The sequence below is a fragment of the Brachionichthys hirsutus genome, chromosome 17 (assembly GCF_040956055.1).
Source record: "Brachionichthys hirsutus isolate HB-005 chromosome 17, CSIRO-AGI_Bhir_v1, whole genome shotgun sequence".
Taxonomy (NCBI): Eukaryota; Metazoa; Chordata; class Actinopteri; order Lophiiformes; family Brachionichthyidae; genus Brachionichthys; species Brachionichthys hirsutus.
This window is the reverse complement of record NC_090913.1, coordinates 7,517,400-7,536,065: the sequence shown is the minus strand read 5'-3', so window position 1 is coordinate 7,536,065 and position 18,666 is coordinate 7,517,400. Positions and strand designations below refer to the sequence as shown.

The window sequence follows — 18,666 nt, the reverse complement described above, 5'->3', positions numbered from 1 at the left end:
CTAGTTAACGTGCTGTATACATGACAAATGTTTCTACCTTGATGTAACTTTAAAAAATGAAACGTGTTGTTTACTTTTGTGAAAACTTATTTTTGATACGACAGAGCTCAGTGCCGAACATATACCTCGTTTTGCGCAGCGAGAAGACAGAAAATGATAATTGGTATTGCACTGAATATAATCGAAGTAATTAGAACCATCAGTCAGGAAGAAAAAAACCTCAAAGTACTATTAGCGGAAAGTGTTTGTATGGAGGCATGATTTTGTGAATTAGCACGGCAATCTATCGTTGAATAGTGAGTCGCGTGACCTCGCATCCGCTCAGGCCTACTCGTGTCAAGTTGGAGAATAAAATTCGTATTTCCTTGTTATATTACATTGAACTAGTTAGAACTAAGACGTTTAGAGTCCACGTTTGCAATACATTAATTATAATTATTAAAATGCATATAATTTATAGAATCCGGTGTACGTGATGTTGTGATAGACAGAACATCTTTGCTTCACTTTTTTTGTTTGTTTTCCTTTACGTTGAAGGAAAGTGCGCTTTACTTCCGGTCCGTCGTTAGCTTAACGCTGGTCTCGGGCCTGCTGTGTTTTCAACGGAGGGAGAGCTAAGAAGAAAAATGGCGTCTTCAGGCTACACAGAGCGGGACACCGGCCATTCAATTTGAGCTTTGCTCCCCGAAATCAAGACCGGGGCTTGGTGGGGACTTATCCTGAACCGTCGCCACGTTTGTTGCTTCTCCGTTCCCTGTTTATTCGAACACCGAGATTGAAGCGGAACAGAAAATACTCTCTCCTACAATGAGGGGGAGAAGAGGAAGGCCGCCCAAACAAGCAGCCGTGATGTGGGAAGGTTCGCCCGGGCCAGTCCGTAGCTCTCGCGGCGGCAGGAGTAGAGGGATGCGCGGAAGGGGGAGAGGCAGAGGCAGAGGCAGGGGACGGGGTCGGGGACGAGGGGCAAGTGGTGGCGTTTGCCCCACCGGCTCTGTGGAGGTGGATATAGAAATCTCCAGCCGAGAGAACTTTCATTCGTCCCGTGGTCGCAGGAAAGTTGGAGCCTCCGCGACGGCGACGGCCGCGGCGGGATCGCGGGGCAGAGGGAGAGGCAGGGGTTCGAGAGGCGGCCGCGGCGGCAGAGGCGGAGTGAGGAGACCTCAGACCAAGGTTGTCTACGACGACAACAGCGACGAGGAGGAGGATAATTTCAGCTACAGGTCGGAGGAAGATGAACTCCTGAACGACAACCCCTCGTCTGATCTGGAGGAAGACGAGGCCTTGGGAAACGACTCTGATTATCTGGAGGGACTCGCGGATGATGGTGCCAGCTCCTGCACCGAGAGTAGTTTTAGGAGCCAGAGCACGCACGGAAGCACCCCGGGTACGTTCGCCTTGTTGTTGCACGCACTTTGAGACGCGCACATTTGTTTTTTCTTCCAAGTGTGCATTGTATTTTTTAGAGCTCTGTACAGAAAGCAAGCCGCATTGTTCAAAATGGAGCTTGCACAGAGAAACGGGCCTTTGTTTACCGTGTGTTCTGCTCGGCAGCCCGCTTGCAGATTCCACGCTTTAAACCGGCTCTCGTGTTTTGTTTTTGGCTTGTCTCATCAGCACATTTTTGTTGTCAAATTTATCGAAGAATTTATTCTTGATTTTTTTTATTTTTTTATCCGAGTTTGTCCTATTTATACTCGTGGAGAAACAGGGTGTTTGATGTTGGACTGTTTTATTATTTAGGTTCTATCAAAACGCATATATTTGCGCTGGGAATGTTATTTCCTATTTGCACAATTTCAGAGCGCTGCTTTTTTGAATGAATGAATAAAACGTTACCTGCCAATTTTATTTTTATTTGTTTTCCCACACAATCAAGATCGTTGCAATTTTTTCTATTTTAGCAGAATGCTGCTGAATGGGTTTGACAGATCGTTTGAAGAGAGGCGCTCTTTTTTTTTCCTTCACTTGTTATAAACACAAACTCATTACAATATGCTCCGTTACCATAGTAACCACGTTTATGTTTATCAGGTGAGCAAATTAAATGAGATTCTACCCTACTTGTTAACTTGAGTGTTATATGCAACAACAAAAAAACAAAAAACATATTTGGATGAATATTTTATCCTTTGAGCACTCAATTAGAGCACACTTAAATGTTAAATAATTTGTTGATTTTGAGTCTTCACGTTAAGTTAAAGCAATAATTTATCTCTATAGTCACGGCACTGTATAGTAAACATTGACAAAAACACATGAGAAGCAAAGAAGCAGATCTTCAGTAAGGGTATAGTCGTTTGTAATCGTGCAGGGATTGATTGATTGCAGTCAAGCATTGGACATCCGGCAAGAGCAGGGTCATCGGGTCATGTTCAGTGACGTATTTTATTATTATTATTAATATTATGTTCAGTGACGTGCACTCATCCTTTCAAATCAACCACAGATGCATGTGAATTCCAGTCATATAAAAAAAAATGGACCATGAACATAGACGTATGTAATAAAGAGCTAGAATGCAGATTTAATATAATCTGTACGTCTTACACAACTGGAAAAATTGCAGGTCTATATATTTTTTTTAAATGGGAGCCTTGAGATTATTCTCTCTGTGAGGGTTGGGACAAGAATTTTGCTGCCTGCTTTTTAAATGCTGTGACTTCTTCTGTGTTACGCTGCATAAATAACCTCATTCCCATTAGCGCTCGCATGTGATTGCCAAGAAAAGAGATTCCCACTTGTCCTACAAAGTATTTTGACAGGCTGTTCCATCGGTCTACAGTTCGTGGATTGTTACTGTTAAAAAAAAAAAAAAAGAGCTTGACACATAAATATGCATCACCATCACTGCAGGCAATGTACCAGTCCAAAATCAGAGCAGAGAGGGTGCAACATAGCATAACATAAAGGATGCTAATATTGCATTGATTATTGCTAAACATGCTGTGTATAGTCAGGTCAGTTTTAGAATTAATTGCATCTGAGTAAAGTGCAGAGAGTTGCTGTGAATATTTTTTGATGACTCAAAAAAAACAACAATCTGGTCATATGTCTACATTTCAAATCTATTCTAAAGAATAGACCGGTAGTGCGCCGTGTTTGAATCGGTTTTGCTCTTTATTCTCTGTTTTGCACGCCATCTTTCTTCTAACTCCTTCCTTTACACGTCTTGCAGGCCGGAGAAGAAGTCGGCCGACAAGACCGCAGTCTCCCATCCTCGAGGCAAACGACATTCCTCCCCTTGAGCTTCCCAAGTCTTCTGAGGACCTGCTCGTTCCCACCTTGCAACTCCTGAACATTTCTGCCGTCTACGAAGTCCTCCGCAACTTCGGATCAGTTTTGCGGCTCTCGCCATTCCGCTTTGAGGATTTCTGTGCCGCTTTGGCCAGCCAGGAGCAATGCACGCTTCTGGCAGAGACCCACATTTCACTGCTCAAAGCTATTCTCCGAGAGGAGGACACTTCCAACACAACATTTGGTCCCGCGGATGTAAAGGACTCTGTCAATTCTACGCTGTATTTTGTGGATGGTATGACCTGGCCGGAGGTGTTACGGGCGTACTGTGAGAGCGACCCGGAGTACCGCCACATTCTACCTTTCCAGGAGTGTGAGGATTACCCGTATGAACCACTGGAGGGAAAAGTCAAAGTTCTTCAATTCTTGGTGGACCAGTTCCTGGCAACTAACATAGCCCGGGAGGAGCTAATGTCAGAAGGCGTGGTTGCCTATGACGACCACTGCAGGGTGTGCCACCGCCTGGGTGACCTCCTGTGCTGTGAAACGTGTTCCGCCGTTTACCACCTGGAGTGTGTGAAGCCCCCTTTGCAGGAGGTGCCCGAGGACGAGTGGCAGTGTGAGGTGTGCGTGGCACACAAGGTGCCCGGGGTGGTCGACTGCATCCCAGAAGCGCAGAAGAGCAAACCGTTTATTCGCCAGCTGCCCGTTGGCTGCGACCGACACCACCGCAAATACTGGTTCCTTAACCGCCGCATTGTCGTGTAAGTTTATTACGCTTCATTTATACGCCGAGATGGCAGCATATCTTCTTCTTCTTCGATCTTGTTTCAGTAAAATAAACTAAAATAAACAAATATTACAATTAGGACTTTGGAAAACATCTTCATTTTGATTTTATTCACTATTATGGTCTTTTCAGCTCAAACACTTTTGTGCCCAATTCCATATTATGTTTTACAAAGATTTCTAAAGAATATTTAATTACAAGGCAGGAAAAGCAACTAAAGGATAGTTGTCATACGTTTGTGTGACAATGGCACAATTTAAAGGTGGTTGCGCACTAGCATACAGTCGTTAGCCGTTATTGCATTTCTGAACATTCTCATAGTCTGATTCACCCACCTGTGGAACGGATACGTTTGGCTTGAATCCTTGTTCCTCTCGCTTTTCTAAAACCAAGGCACTAATAAATGCTCCTTCAATACAGGGAGGCATGTGTCTGTGTTCAGAGCCAGGCTGCTCATCTGGACCTCGACCCCGGTCGGCTTGGGGGGGGTCATGAGGCCAGTTCTGAACGACCTGCCGTGGCACAAATTAACCGCAAATTAACTGTCTAGTTGTGAAACTATTGGCCGGTACCAGTCACCTATCTGTACCAACAACAACCTTGTTTAGTGAAAATAAAATTGTAGACGCAATTCCAGATCCGATCCCTGAGTTAAAGCCTCCATTTATCAAACCGTGGTGTCGCTGCGGGAATCGGTCAAGGATCATATATTTTGTCACGGTTGTATATTCCCATTGGCAGAAATATGATCATCAGTGCTTAAGTAAAGCGTACTAACAGTTTACAGTGAGTGCAAGGGCTGGATCGGCTGTTTAATAAACCAAAGGTAACTGCTACCTGTCCATTGGATCTAACATATCTCCACGCGTTAGCAGCAGTCTTCACTCTGAGCACTCATCAGTGGTGTGTGCTGGGTCAGCAGCAACACAAGGTCTGCTGCGTGAGCCATAAAGGGGGATGGATCCACCTGAACCTGAAGAGGGGGTGGCGGAGGGAGCTGCATTTCACTCCCTCTTTCTGCCACCACCTCCTGGGCTTCCTGCTAAGCAGCTAGAGACGCATACTTTTGCATGGCAAATGAGGAGAGCTTATATTTTGTGATTTATTTATTTATTTATTTTTAGAATTGTCAGGATTTCACTGATGCCGAACAGAGAAGGCCTGGAGGATATGGTCATTATTGTCTGACTGCAGTTCACTGCATGTAATTAAGAGTTTAGTTCAGTTACATTTTGCATTCGATGACACTAACTTCAACTGAGTTCATAATCACATAAGTAGGGACAATTACCTTTCTGCACTTTTTTTGTTTCACAATTTTGAGCCATTAAAGGAAAGGAGAATCTGTTAATCTGTCAGTCTTCTGATGTGATGAAGAGGATTCTCAGCTTCTTGTGATTATACACAAATTAAAATCTAATTATGAATGATATAGACTATTAACCCTTACCCACTGGAATAAGGATTTCTAATTTAAAAACCCAAATAGTTGGACGTTTTTGTAGCATCCGAGTTCTAGTTAAGATGCAGCTGTGTCATTTTTTTTTTACTTCTCTATTTCTATGTCCTACAGACGTTTAATATACTGTAAGTCACTATAAAAGCATCCTGATATTTCTAGTCAGCACCGTCAGTGGTCACGTTTTCCAGGTTGCTCCCACTCGAGTGTTGTTTTTGAGAACATGTGACCATATTTGAGGAGAAACACTTCTTACCTCCCAGATCAGGCAAAGAAACGACAAAAGTACACAAAATACAACACAAACCTGTGTCGGAACCCTGGCGTGGCAGTTTAGTCTTCTTTTTTGCAGCCGACTTCCTGCTGTGTTGTCTAATTCTTTTGTTCCTCCTTTCCCCTCATGGCTTCCTTAAAGTGAGGAGGATGGCGAGCAGGAGGACAAAACCATCTGGTACTACAGCACCAAGGTAGATGTGCCGCACCGTTTATTTTGATTAAAACACGCGTCCAAACGTTCCCTTTCTTGGTACCTGTCGCCGTCTTGTCTCTGATTCAGTCTTGCGCTGCATCCGTGAGACGCTCCTTTTAAATCTCTTCTTCCCCAGGTCCAGCTGGCTGAGCTCATAGATTGCTTGGATAGGGAGTGTTTGGAGGCTGAACTGAATGCAGCGCTGGACGAGATACGAGACGAGGTGCACGTGCACATGGACATTACTGAGGACTTGACCGGCAAGGCCCGAGGCGGCAACAAGTGTTTCCTGACTGCCGCCAACGGTAAAGAGCTCTTTCTCCGTTCTCAGTTCTGTGAAAGGAATCGAGTGTCGGTGAATCTGACAGGTTTTCCTGTTTGAGAGATGAATCATGTCTCACAGGAGAAACGGGGGTTCCCTTTAAGCACACAAATAGTGCTTTCCTCTCTACCCTTCTGCTGCTCGCCTCCCTGCTGGCAACACAAAACTCATGAATGCCACCCCGGTCATAGATAGCCGGGCCACAGGATCCGACCCAACTTTGGAGATGATCCAGCTCTTCATTCTCTTATCCTGTCCAGCCTGTGGAACTGATGCACCTGTGATCCCATCAGATGTGTGGCTTTCAGTGTGATGGTTGTCGTACCATATTTATGTGTTTATATACCAGTTTAATTTTAAAATAGGAAGGGAGAATCTGGCACGCAGATCTACACCAATGGGCACCAAACGCTCACGTAGCTCGACAGAACATAAAATCAGCAGCACGGCGCGACTCTGGACACCTGAAACCGGGCAGTTCATATTTCAGGTGTTTCTTTGCAGGATCTTTTTCCGTGTTGTCTGACCTCATCACCCTGTAAGTGGCAAAAAAAAAACTCATTAATATATACTTCTTCCTGATACATCGATTATATTGCTGTTCCTGTAACCAATGTGACTCAAAAAATGAGACTGGAGCGCTGAGGTAAAAAAAAAAAAAAAAAACTCAGTTTCCTTTTTAATGGCAGTCGTAAAATGCTCTATGGAAATCATTTTCCTCGTCCCACTGCATAGCCCATCTGTCCATTCAAACAGCCTCGCCTCACGACAAATCCTGCTTTTACACCGACGACTGAATTGTTCTACAGAGCCACCTCTGTTTCCTTCTTTCTGTGATTCCTTCATGGTGTGTAAATGCGCGCATATTTCTTTTAGCGATTTAATGTATAATTGAACAGGATGCTTTCAAAGTCACACAATTGTCCATCTCCCTCGTGTTCGGGCGTTTGTGCGATCGGACCGAGATAGAATCTTACTTCCTTGGGTTGCTTTTTCAGCAAGTTGCGAGTTGATGCGCTCCAGTCAACGTGTGTTTTTGAAATCCTCTAATATAGATCCAGCTGCCTGCAACCGTTTGTGAAGTCCAAACAAGGAGGTCCTAAAAAGATCAAAAGGGCACCATTCCTTCTGAATTGATCCGAGTCATACTGGTTTATTTCTTTTCCCTTTCCCTCTATGGTGCTTGTAAATCTTATTGGTCTGAGCGCTTCTTCATTTCTTTTGTCTTTATCTCCCTCGTTCTTCCAGAGGAGATCTTGGAGCGGTTGCGGGCTAAGAGGGAGGAGGAGCTGGAGGAAGTCAAGAGAAAGGCTGTCGAGGAGATCCAGAAAGCGAGACTGGAGATGGAAGATGAAGAGGTTAAGATGGAGGACGAGGGGCAGCAAGAGAGCAAAGTGAATGCACTGACGAAAGAAGAGGAGATGACGGAAGAAGAGGGAACGGAAGAAAAAAATGATGCTCTCAAAACTGGAGGTGATTGTGCTCCTATTCCACACATTATTCTACAAGAATTCTAGCTCAAAATGAACAGAACCGACTACAGTAACACAAAAATGTTCTGGCATTGAAACTGAGAAGTCTCTGGCACTCATTACCTCATCTCTATGTTTAAGCCTTGGAGAGAAAAAAAGGGGCCTCATCTTAATGGTGTAATTTATTATTTTTCTTTATGCCATATACAGATGACTTTGTGATACGCTTTAGGGGTTATCAGGGGGGGGGGACATGCTCTCTTCAAATGACTCCTGTTCAAAAATAGATGATTCGTGATCTGTCAATATTTGACAGCGAGTTACTGCTTCTTTCCTTTTTCTCCAATCCATGTACCCGTTCTAAATGACTAACCACATCACTTTAAACATTGCCGCTGTTCAGCCGCAGCTCCACCCTCTGGCCAAGAAGATAAAAGTGGTAGTAACTTTTGTGATGGACCTATAATTCCAACACCAACCACCCCCACCCCCACCGCTGTGAGCTACAGCCCGGCCAGTGAGACTGCGTTTCCCATGTCCTCCGCTGTAAAGGATCTGTCGGAGGGACGTTCCCAGATGGAGGTCTGTGACGACGCCAAAGGTATACGAGGATGTTTCAGGGTGAACTTGACCTCATCCTCTCTTCGAGGATCTGCTGCACTGCCCGCAGTCTGCCTCACACGCCGCTTGGATCACCCGCCGCCTGTTTGTTCGGCCTTGCTTTGCCATTCCTCTTGACTGTTTCCCCAGCCTGCCGCTTTGCATGCGGCTTCTACGCCATCCGCTGACTTTTGCTTTCGGGATTCCAAGTTTACATTTCTTGAAGTCTGGCATCAGCCTTGGAACTTTCATCTTTCTCATTCTCGTATTTCTCTTGAGAACTGGGGAGCGGATTGCGTCCATCGTTTTGCAATCAATCAGCATGACTAGAACCCAAACCTCAGTCAAATGGGAACAGTGGTTACATTGCCGGCTGTAAAATTGTCTTTATTGTGCTACTTGCATTTAAAGAAAAGCTCTGATTAGATATCTGTCTATAAAACTTCATGCTAATGAACGGAGAGCTTTGCCAGTTGCTGAGTTGGCCATGTATGTGGAAGCCTCACTTGAGCTGCTGCTTGGGTCCATGCATTACAACTAACCTACCAGTAGAGGGAGCCAACACCTCAACAATAACACACCAAAGTTTCTGTCTCCCTCATGAATACGATGTTAGTCTTGGTTTTTGTAGCTCAGCTCACCTGGACTTTTATTTTTGGGGATCACATAGAAGAACAAAGATAATATCCATCCTGTGTCTGTGTTGCAGAAACCTCCTCATCCGATACTGTCCCAGTTAGCGGAGATGGCGTCCCTAGTCTGGGCCAGCCCTCTCAGACCAGTGAGGAGAACAGCAGCAACAGCACAGGAATTCCTGAACCTCCAGATCTGGCTGATAAGTCCTCTCAGTCATCCTTGGCCAGCCTTGACGACGCAGGTCCAGCAATAGAAACACCAAATGCCATCATCATTTTACATGATAATACCTTTTGCATGGATTTTCCATGCGATTCAGATAGAACCACTGCCGAGAGGGTGTCACTGTCGGCGATACTTACATAACCGTCCGCTGGGTTTTCAGGGGAGAGCAAGGATTCGGCCAACGGTGAGTCATCGGGTCTCGGCGCTAAGAGGTCTTCAGCAACTCGAATGGTGACCCGGCTGAGGAACCCAGAGAGTAAGCTGAGCCAGCTGAAGAACCAGCAGGTGGCTGCTGCTGTGCAAGAAGCCAACAAGGGCTTCAGGGAAGGAAAAGAGGTAACAAGAGCCATGGGTGATCATGATCTAATTCTTGGAGGCAGCAAAATAATAATGCCCTCGCTTTATGAGGAACAGGTACGCAGAGTTGGCCCATCTGTCTTTAGGAAAGAATTTGAGTTTAAAAGAAGCAGTTCGCCCCAAAAATGATCATTTTATTAACTGCCCAACCCTTTACCAACGGCTGTGAAGCTCCAGAAACAGACTTCTGACTTTCCATTATAATGTTTCAGAGAGCCTTAAGAAGCAACAATTGTGGGCTATTCAACATTATATCTATTATAACATAATATAATGGCCCCTTGGGCTTTTTAATCCGGCGAGATTAGATTCTAACCTTTTGCAAAACATGATTTATTGTCCTAGTAAGAAATAGCAAGATAACAAGAGCTTATTCCAGCATTACGTCAGTGGCAGCCATGAAGGTCCTCCTTTTATCAGCAGCTGTTTTTATTATTATGAACTTTACAATCTCATAATAAATCTTATTTTTTTCTCTTCCCCCCCCCCCCATTTTGACAGGTACTCGTAGTAAACGCACAAGGTGACGTCACTCGTGTCAGCACACGTAACAGTAAGGACGTGGTGATGAAGGGCACACTCAGCCAGTTCTTCAAACTTGGACAGGAGGGGAAATACCGTGTTTATCATAACCAGTACAGCGCCAACACGGTGGCCCTCAACAAGCACCAGCACAGAGAGGCAAGCCGTCACATCGAACCTTCATTTCTGCATGTGAATGTTCATAAATACATTAAATCTATTGTGTTTCCAAGGGTTATTATCTTCCAGAATAATAATCCAAGTCAATAAGAAATGATCCCAACAGATGAAGTCCGTCATGTTATTAAGAGCTGCCACAGGCTTCGCCTCCCATGCTAAGAGGAGCTTTATAACCTTGACCAACGCGGACCCAGTTATTAAGTGGAACAGTAACAAATATGATAAGATAACTCAATCGTCAAAGTCTTTGTTTAAAGCTGACCTAATCTGCCCTTATCAACAGGACCACGACAAGAGGCGCCATCTCTCCCACAAGTTCTGCATGACACCAGCCGGCGAGTTTAAGTGGAACGGTTCTATTCATGGCTCCAAAGTCCTGACCATCTCCACACTGAGGCTCACCATCATCCAGCTGGAGAACAATGTTCCAGCACCGTTCATGCACCCCAACTGGGCCTCACACAGGTACAGACCAGAGTCAAGCGACCTGCGTGTCATGGCATGTTAGTTTGTATAGATTTTAGTTCATTATTTCTTATTTTAGTAGTTTGCCCCTCCCAGTGATTACATCTCCTTATGTGCAAAAAAAAACAAAAACCTACCGGTAAGCGATATGAGAATGCTTTTTTTTTTTTTTACCTGATAGTCAAAAGTACAAAATCCTCTTAAGTGTTTTAAAGTTTCTTGGCTTGTTTTGTAGGACCAACTGGATCAAAGCAGTTCAGATGTGCAGCAAGGCCAGAGAGTTTGCATTGGCACTGGCCATACTGGAGTGTGCCATAAAACCTGTGGCTATGATGCCCGTCTGGAAGGACTCGTTGGGCCATACCAGGTACACACACGTTGAACACACACACACACACACACACTAGGGGTGTGCATTGGACATACCATAAACAGACTACATATATGAATAATATCTGTGCTTTCACACATTCAAATAGTTTTCTAAACACACACGAGACAAATTAGAAGATCTCTCCACAAGTTTAGTTTAATGTGAAACGTTCAGTTCAAGAAAACGCAAACAAGCTTTCGGTCCATGTACACATTGGATGTGTGGGCTGTTAGCAGTCAGAGGCGATCATAACCAGATCGGATCAAAGGGCCCACCCTGGCTGTGAGGCATAATATTTAGACTGCGTGTCCACTACCAGCACCGCCCCCACCCATGTCTGTAGGACTGCTTCAGCAGCACAACGCCCCTTTAAAGAAGCGATTGTCCAACGTTTCACAAGGTTAAGGTCTGAATGTGCGTATGTGTGCGACTGAACTGTAGCAGACAAGTGAGCGTGTGTGCGTGCTTCGTGGAACTGTTCCAAGAGCAACTTCTCATCTTTTATTCTAATTTCACATTTGCGTTACTCGCAAAAGGTGCCCGTGTTAACTTAAACTTGATATTGTGAAATAATTGTCCATGCAGGATGTATTTCCAAGCGGCTCGATAATCAGGCTGTGTGTGTGTGAATATTGAGGAGTGAGCTCTTCCTACAAAGTTCCCGTTTAAAAAAAAAAATAAATCATCATTTCCCTTGATTTACACAAAAATAAAAGGTCTTGCAATCCGACATTCATGTATGACACTGGAACGATCTTTTTCCAGGTTAAACCGCATGACATCCATGGAGCGTGAAGAGAAAGAAAAAATAAAGAAACGGGAGAAGAAGCTGGAGGACGAGGAGACGATGCAACAGGCAACATGGGTCAAGTACACCTTTCCAATTAAACATCAGGTATGTCCCGTGGAAAGCAGTGTGTGCATCTCCCATTCTGTGTTGCTTGGCATTGCAGTACAGACTCATTTGCGACAGGACAAAATGAATGTTAATAAGCATCATTTGAAATGATAGATGCGTTTCTGCCATCAAACAATAGCTATAATCATATGACAAACATGCGCGGTGCTATCTCGATAAGTGCAGCACAGCATATTCCAGTGATTGGGAGGGGGGTAAGAATATTTCAGTCTACTCTACTTCTACATTAAGACTTTAATATCTGGTGTGTGTTCTGTGTTTTTTTACGCCTCTTTTCTTCATTCATCTTCTTCCTTGTCTTATGTAAAGGTGTGGAAGCAAAAAGGAGAAGAGTATCGGGTTACAGGCTATGGGGGCTGGAGTTGGATCAGCAAAACTTATGTGCAGCGGTTCGTCCCCAAACTTCCCGGCAACACCAACGCCAACTACCGCAGAGAACTGGAAGGTCTGGGATGGACTGGAAATGTGTTTTCGGCAATTAAAATCCGCTCTGAACAGTGATTGTGATCCGTGCCTTGTTCAGTAACCTTAACAGTGTCGTTTTGTGTGTTGGCTCTCATTCTGTGAATTAAGCACCTCTTTTAATGTGTCTGAATTATTTTCAGATTCTTCTAACTTTAAAAATATATATATATCTGACTCATTTGTTATAATGAGCTGAATCCTAATCAAAGACATCTCGAAGAGGTTTTGTAGTTTTTTTTGTTCATCCCGATTGTTTGTTTTTTACATTATTTGAATATTTTCGTAAATTAGCAGTGTCAAAAACAAGCAAATATTATAATTCTTTTCATGTTTTTTTATATTTGCTGAGTTTTGCGCTAAAGTAAGTAGTAGTAGTAGTAGTATTAATAGCAATTATTAATAGTTTCACATGCATGAACACATATTTGGAGAATGTAACTCTCACTGTCATTGTGTTTTCCCAAAGATGCTAAACTCGGCAAGAAATGTGCCCTGCTGGACTTAAGTCTACGGCCCTGTGTTGTTGAACTGGATGCTCAGGCAGCCGCTGTCTTAAGCAGTGAAGTAAAAGATCAACGGCCCCCCAGTCTCTTCAAGCCTGCAACAGATAATCTGACATCTGTTAAAGATTTGGAGTCTTGTGAGAGGATAGAGGAAGAAGCAAAGGAAGGGGCGGATGAAAAAGCAAAATCTGTGGAATTGTCAACGGATGAGTCACCCGTAAAAATGGAGATGGAGCAGAAAGGCTCGCAGTCAGGCGAAGAACAAAGTACGACAGAGTGTGACTTAATGTCTCCTGTTATTTTGTTTCGAAACATTTCATCGTAATTGGCTGAAATTGTTTGGGGAATTTGATGCAATGTTTTCATTCATTGTCACTTCAGATTAAAGTCTGAATTAATTTTCTCCCCAGGATCCAACACTCAGGAGGACAAGGCTTCCTCGAAGGAACAGCCAACAGAGGATTCCACGCGACCGTTCAACTATGATGTAGTCGATGTCAGCAAGGGCTTTCTCACCCGCATCCCCTACAAGAGGAAGGTCAAGTCATCCAAGCTGGACGTCCTGCTGGAACGGAGAGTGAAGCAGCACGTCATCGAAGAGCGGCAGAGGCAGCGCGTGTCTGCCTCCACTCCTCAGGCTCCTTCGCCAGTTTCACCCGCTTCACTGCCCACGCCGAGCACTCCCGGCAGACCGCGGTCACCGATCAAGCCCAAAAATCTCAATCAGACACACCTTGCACTTGGCCTAACTGTGAAAGCGGAGGACAAATCTTCCACAACACAAACTTCAGGGTCAACTGGAGTTGGAGGACAAAAGTTTGAAGGGTCGAGTCAGCCTGAGCTCGCCAACAATTTTGACGAGCTGGCTACTCCCCCTCTTCCTTCCCCTGTTTCGGACTATTCACCCACTGAACATTGCAGCGCAGGTGCAAATAAAAATTCCGCATCACCACAAACCCAAATCCCCGCTTTGCCCCAGGAATTGGAGCCAAACTCAGTTAGAGTGGAGTCAAAAGAAGCCAACTCGCACAGTTCAGGTCAAGGAGGTGTCAAACGCCTTCAGGCACACGAAACAACGGCAGGAGGAATTTGCACCTCTTCAGAGCAACAGACGGCCAGCACGGCGCATGTTGCCAATATTGCACTTGTTAAAAGCAGAGGGTCAGAGGTGCCCAATATACAATTAGACTCTGTAAGGACAGCAGAAATGGTTCTTGACCATAAAAGTTGTCAAAACACGTTTCCATCCAAGCACAGTCTGCAAAATGTGGAAACTTTCGGCTCGGTGCATTTAGGTTCAGAGGAAAATGGCATTGGACCAGTGGGGAACCAAGAAAATATGCAAGGCACAGGACAAGGTGGAACCGAAGGTGATGGCACCGCTGAGCCCGTTTTCCCTCACTCTCAGGTAAACGGCAACGACGGCTCTGAGACCGAAAGCACGAGTAACTCCGTCGTTATGCTGACGGACAGTATGCAACCCAGATTAAACAGCATTGGTAAGGTCGGGGAGCAAGGCCTGGTCGTCTCGGCGAAGGACAGCAGCCAGCAAAAGACTTTGGTCAATGGAGTTTTGGCGTCACTCGACGATGGTACGGGATTTGGGGCAAAGGGCCCAAGCGTAGCTTCTAAGGTGGAGTCAGATGTATCAGACCAGGAATATAAACCTGCACTGAAGTTGTCGAGGCTTGAGAACAACATCGACACACTTGGACCTAAGAGTTCTGGGCAGCATGATCGCTCATCCCTGTTTCAGTCTGGAGAGAAAAAGATCAAGATAATCCGGATGGCACCATCTCCTATACCGTCAGTTGAGGAGTCCAGTCTGAGCAATGACTTTTTAGAGGAGAACAGTTACAGTGGGACAACAGAACCACTGAGGACCATCATTAACCGAGTTACCTCCACCTCGACGACGACCACGACGGTGGTTTCCACGGAGACGAGGACGTCCAAAGGATCATCCAAAGCGTCCGGAGAGCCCGCGGCGTCGTCGACAGAAAGCAGCGCCGTGTCCACCCTTACGACCATGACCAAAACGACTGTGACTAGAATCTGTCGCGGAATGGATGGTCAGTCAGACGACAGCCGGGGGGAAATAATGAAGCACGAAGAGAGTGAAATCTCAGCCTCCGTGAGTAAATCGACGACTGACGCCAGTGGTGACACCATAGTGTCGTCTGTTAGTGTGAGCCAAGAGGACTGCGCATCATCGAAGGGACGCGTTCGCCTCCTCAAGTTCTCCCGCACCAAGAAGCTGCGCTCAGACACCGCGCTTCCCTCTTACCGGAAGTTCGTCACCAAGAGCAACCGCAAGAGCATTTTCGTGCTGCCCCACGGCGATTTGAAGGTGCTGGGGAGGCGGGGCGGATTCCGTGAGGTACCCGTGTTCAGCTACAATGCCAAGCCGGCGTGGGATATCTGGCCCTATCCCTCGCCCAGGCCCACGTTTGGAATCACCTGGAGGTAATGTTTAATCTTTTTAACACGTTTATTTCTGTTCTCAGATTCCGTGATGATATGGTTTTAAATGATAAACTACAATTAATGTCTGTGAGAACCAGGAAATAGTCTGAACTAATCCGTCACCCTGACGAGGATAATGGTGACAAAATTAGGCCAGTACATGCATGTTCTTTTTAGAAGCACTCACCTTATATGTTATGTAAGTACTGATATGTACTCAACACAACTGTAGGGAGAAGACTGATGCTATTTCTCCTCAGGGTCCGCTTTTAAACCCTCTCTTAATCTTGGAGTGCCGTGTCTAGGAGTAGTAGATTAGGTGTTCATAACGTCTCCCTCCCTGTTTTGAGCTGATTATTATTTTTTATCCGTCTGTTACTTGGAGACCTCTGGTCATTTTGACCTGACCTCAGACTTCCAAAGCAGTCATGCATCATCCAGCAGTCAATGTGTCAGGATGTTCACTTGGTGACTTAGTCCTTCAACCCAGAAATGTATTCCCAACTTTGGTTGCATATGGGGAAGGATTTTTCTACCAATGTTTTTAAAGATATTTTAAATGTTCTTTCACTGTAAGTGCCAAGTACTTTGTACTTAATGATACTAGGAAAGGATATTTTGTTGCATTATAGAATTTTAGGAATCTTTTTGATTGATTGGTGGCATCCTGTCATCTAATTCTGCACTTAGAACTCAAAGTCAAAAGGATCAAATGAAATATGCACAAGCTTCCACTTTGACCTTTATGGGTTAAAACTTGCTTTTTGTAGTCAGATCATTTCTTTCCGAGGCTAAATGAGTGCTTCCAATGATTTATTTGGGGATAGGGGAATAGAGCTTTAAAGTGTTCTGTAAGTAAAGTTGAGTATATTAAAGATGGCAACTGGTCATTGAAATTAAACGAAATGCAAGGATAGGAACGTCGCCGGAAAATCAGTTTTTAGCATGTTGTTCCACGATCACTGCTTGGTGAGTCAATGCTGGTCGCTTGACTTGTACGAAAGAAATGTCATTTCCTTCAGTTCGTGCCGTGCAGGAGTTTTCTTTCCATCATTTGTTTTTCCATCAGCAGATTGTTTTCATTAATCATTTTATTGACGTATCATTTAGCTGGGGTCAACGTGCCGCTGTATAAGTAATGCCTGGCCTCATGGGTTGTTCCACAGGTATCGCCTTCAGACTGTGAAGTCTCTGGCTGGTGTGAGCTTGATGCTGAGGCTGCTGTGGGCCTGTCTCCGATGGGATGACATGGCCGTGAAGCCGTCTGCTGCTGTCGGCACCACTCGTACAGGTAGAACCCCCCACCCCACTCCAGCCTCCAAGATTCCCCCCACCCACTGAGGATAGTGAAGCGTATTCCCAACAGTATGCAACACTTGCATGATCTCTGCAGTGCATTAACAGCATTTTCTCGTGTTTACTTGGAGAACCTTAAAAAAAAAAAAAGTCTCATTTTGGTGTTTTTACGTTGGAGTGCATTTCCTCCATCTTCTCGGGCTCTCGTCCTCACCACCATACCAACCCAGCCCTATCCCCACTCATTGCTACAGAAACGTCTGACACGGAAATCACCACCACTGAGATCATCAAGCGGCGGGACGTGGGACCCTACGGGATTCGCTCCGAGTACTGCATTCGCAAAATCATCTGCCCCCTCGGAGTGCCCGACACGCCGAAAGGTTAGAAGCACGTTTTATTTCTGCCTCTGCAGAAAAGAGTTCAGTTAAAGGCCACCGAGACAGAGGATAGCAAATGATTGTTGCTTGGCTTGCTCCTTTTTTTTTTTGTGTGTGTGTTAAGGAACAAGATAGGAAAGACTTCTGTAAAAAAAAAAAAGAAAAAATAGATGCATATTCTTCTGTTTGTCATTCCAGAAACCCACACCCCTCAGAGGAAGGGGCTGCGATCCAGTGCCTTGCGCCCCAAGAAGCAAGAACCTGCAAAGCAGACAGGCCCGGTGGTGATAGAGACCTGGGTCGCCGAAGAGGAGCTGGACCTTTGGGAGATCAGAGCCTTTTCAGAAAGGTCAGCGGGTCAAGCTTGCCATGCCTCTGGTTGCCATGTGGCATCAAATGAGCAGTCAAACATTCAAAAGGATTCTAAACAATAGATCTTAAATTACAACCTTAATATCTTGTCTGATGCATTTTTCTTTTGCAGGGTGGAGAAGGAGAAAGCTCAGGCAGCGGAGCAGGCTAAGGTGAGTTCAGTTCCTCTAAGGCTCAGCTAAACAGGAAATTCTGTGAATATATATTGAATTAAGACTTATAAACATTTGTTTTCTACATAACCGTACATTTTATTTTTGATGTGCCCAGTCATCGGATACACCGGTAATGTTTATTACTGTGCCTCGTGTGCCATCTCAGAAACGCCTAGAGCAGAAGCCCGGCGGAGTCAATGCTACACCAGCGGGGACGCCCGCGACACCCGCCGCCACGCCCAAAGTCATCGTCGGCACCCTGTCGGGCCAGGGTACCCCCAACACCAAGGTGGTGCTGTCCACCAAGATGGGCACCCCTGTCACATTCCAGCAGAACAAGAACTTCCAGCAGTCATTCGCCACCTGGGTCAAGCAGGGCCAAAGCACGCAAGGTAGCTTGGGGAGGAATGCAGTTTATAGCCTGGTTGTTATACTTGGGGTGGGGGCGGGGGCGGGGGGGGGGGGGGGCAGCGAGGATGTACAGTGTAGGCTTTATTCTCACCTAAATTAAAGGGTGGCCCATAGAGAGGCAACGATCACCCTCAATATTTATAATAATTATTATCAATATAATAATTGATTTGACATCTTTAAACTAAAGGTGTCAGCTTGCCCCCCCGACGAGTTCAACAGGAACATTTGTTGTCCTTATCCGTCGATTGTTGTATTATAACCAATCATTTTCTGGAATCACAGCGGTAACGGTATTTGTTGTGGGGTTTTTTGGGGGTTTTTTTTTTTTTTTTTGCTTTTGGAGGAGCCGCCACAGAGACCAGCGTGGCGACGTCGAGCGGACACACTTTGCAGATTACGGGAACCTCTGTTGGAGGAAAGGTCGTGACCACCAAGCTGCCGCTGCCTGCCAACAGTAAGATCGTCACGGTCAACGTGCCGACGTCACAAGGAGGTATGGACGGTCTCAACAACGTTTGCTTTATTCAGGGCGGGCATTTCTTCTCTCCATTTCAGGATGCCATGTGTGTTTGTTTTTTCGTTGCTTCGCCTC

The 18,666-nt window shown here is 45.3% G+C and overlaps 1 protein-coding gene across 1 annotated transcript in view; it reads left to right on the top strand.

Annotated features, from left to right (window-relative positions):
• The first annotated feature begins 807 nt into the window (after positions 1-807).
• The window catches only part of LOC137906417 (nucleosome-remodeling factor subunit BPTF-like), a 31,896-nt gene continuing 14,037 nt past the window's right edge, over positions 808-18,666 (top strand). Inside the window, exons 1-22 of the mRNA XM_068750678.1 lie at positions 808-1,384; positions 3,176-3,998; positions 5,899-5,950; positions 6,089-6,257; positions 7,523-7,747; positions 8,150-8,347; positions 8,884-8,961; positions 9,056-9,223; positions 9,368-9,543; positions 10,066-10,245; positions 10,550-10,731; positions 10,967-11,098; positions 11,870-11,999; positions 12,333-12,468; positions 12,955-13,257; positions 13,402-15,457; positions 16,624-16,748; positions 16,984-17,136; positions 17,332-17,482; positions 17,618-17,657; positions 17,827-18,052; positions 18,418-18,567. Coding sequence (XP_068606779.1) covers positions 808-1,384; positions 3,176-3,998; positions 5,899-5,950; positions 6,089-6,257; positions 7,523-7,747; positions 8,150-8,347; positions 8,884-8,961; positions 9,056-9,223; positions 9,368-9,543; positions 10,066-10,245; positions 10,550-10,731; positions 10,967-11,098; positions 11,870-11,999; positions 12,333-12,468; positions 12,955-13,257; positions 13,402-15,457; positions 16,624-16,748; positions 16,984-17,136; positions 17,332-17,482; positions 17,618-17,657; positions 17,827-18,052; positions 18,418-18,567 — 6,430 coding nt within the window. The remainder of the gene's footprint in view (positions 1,385-3,175; positions 3,999-5,898; positions 5,951-6,088; positions 6,258-7,522; positions 7,748-8,149; positions 8,348-8,883; positions 8,962-9,055; positions 9,224-9,367; positions 9,544-10,065; positions 10,246-10,549; positions 10,732-10,966; positions 11,099-11,869; positions 12,000-12,332; positions 12,469-12,954; positions 13,258-13,401; positions 15,458-16,623; positions 16,749-16,983; positions 17,137-17,331; positions 17,483-17,617; positions 17,658-17,826; positions 18,053-18,417; positions 18,568-18,666) is intronic.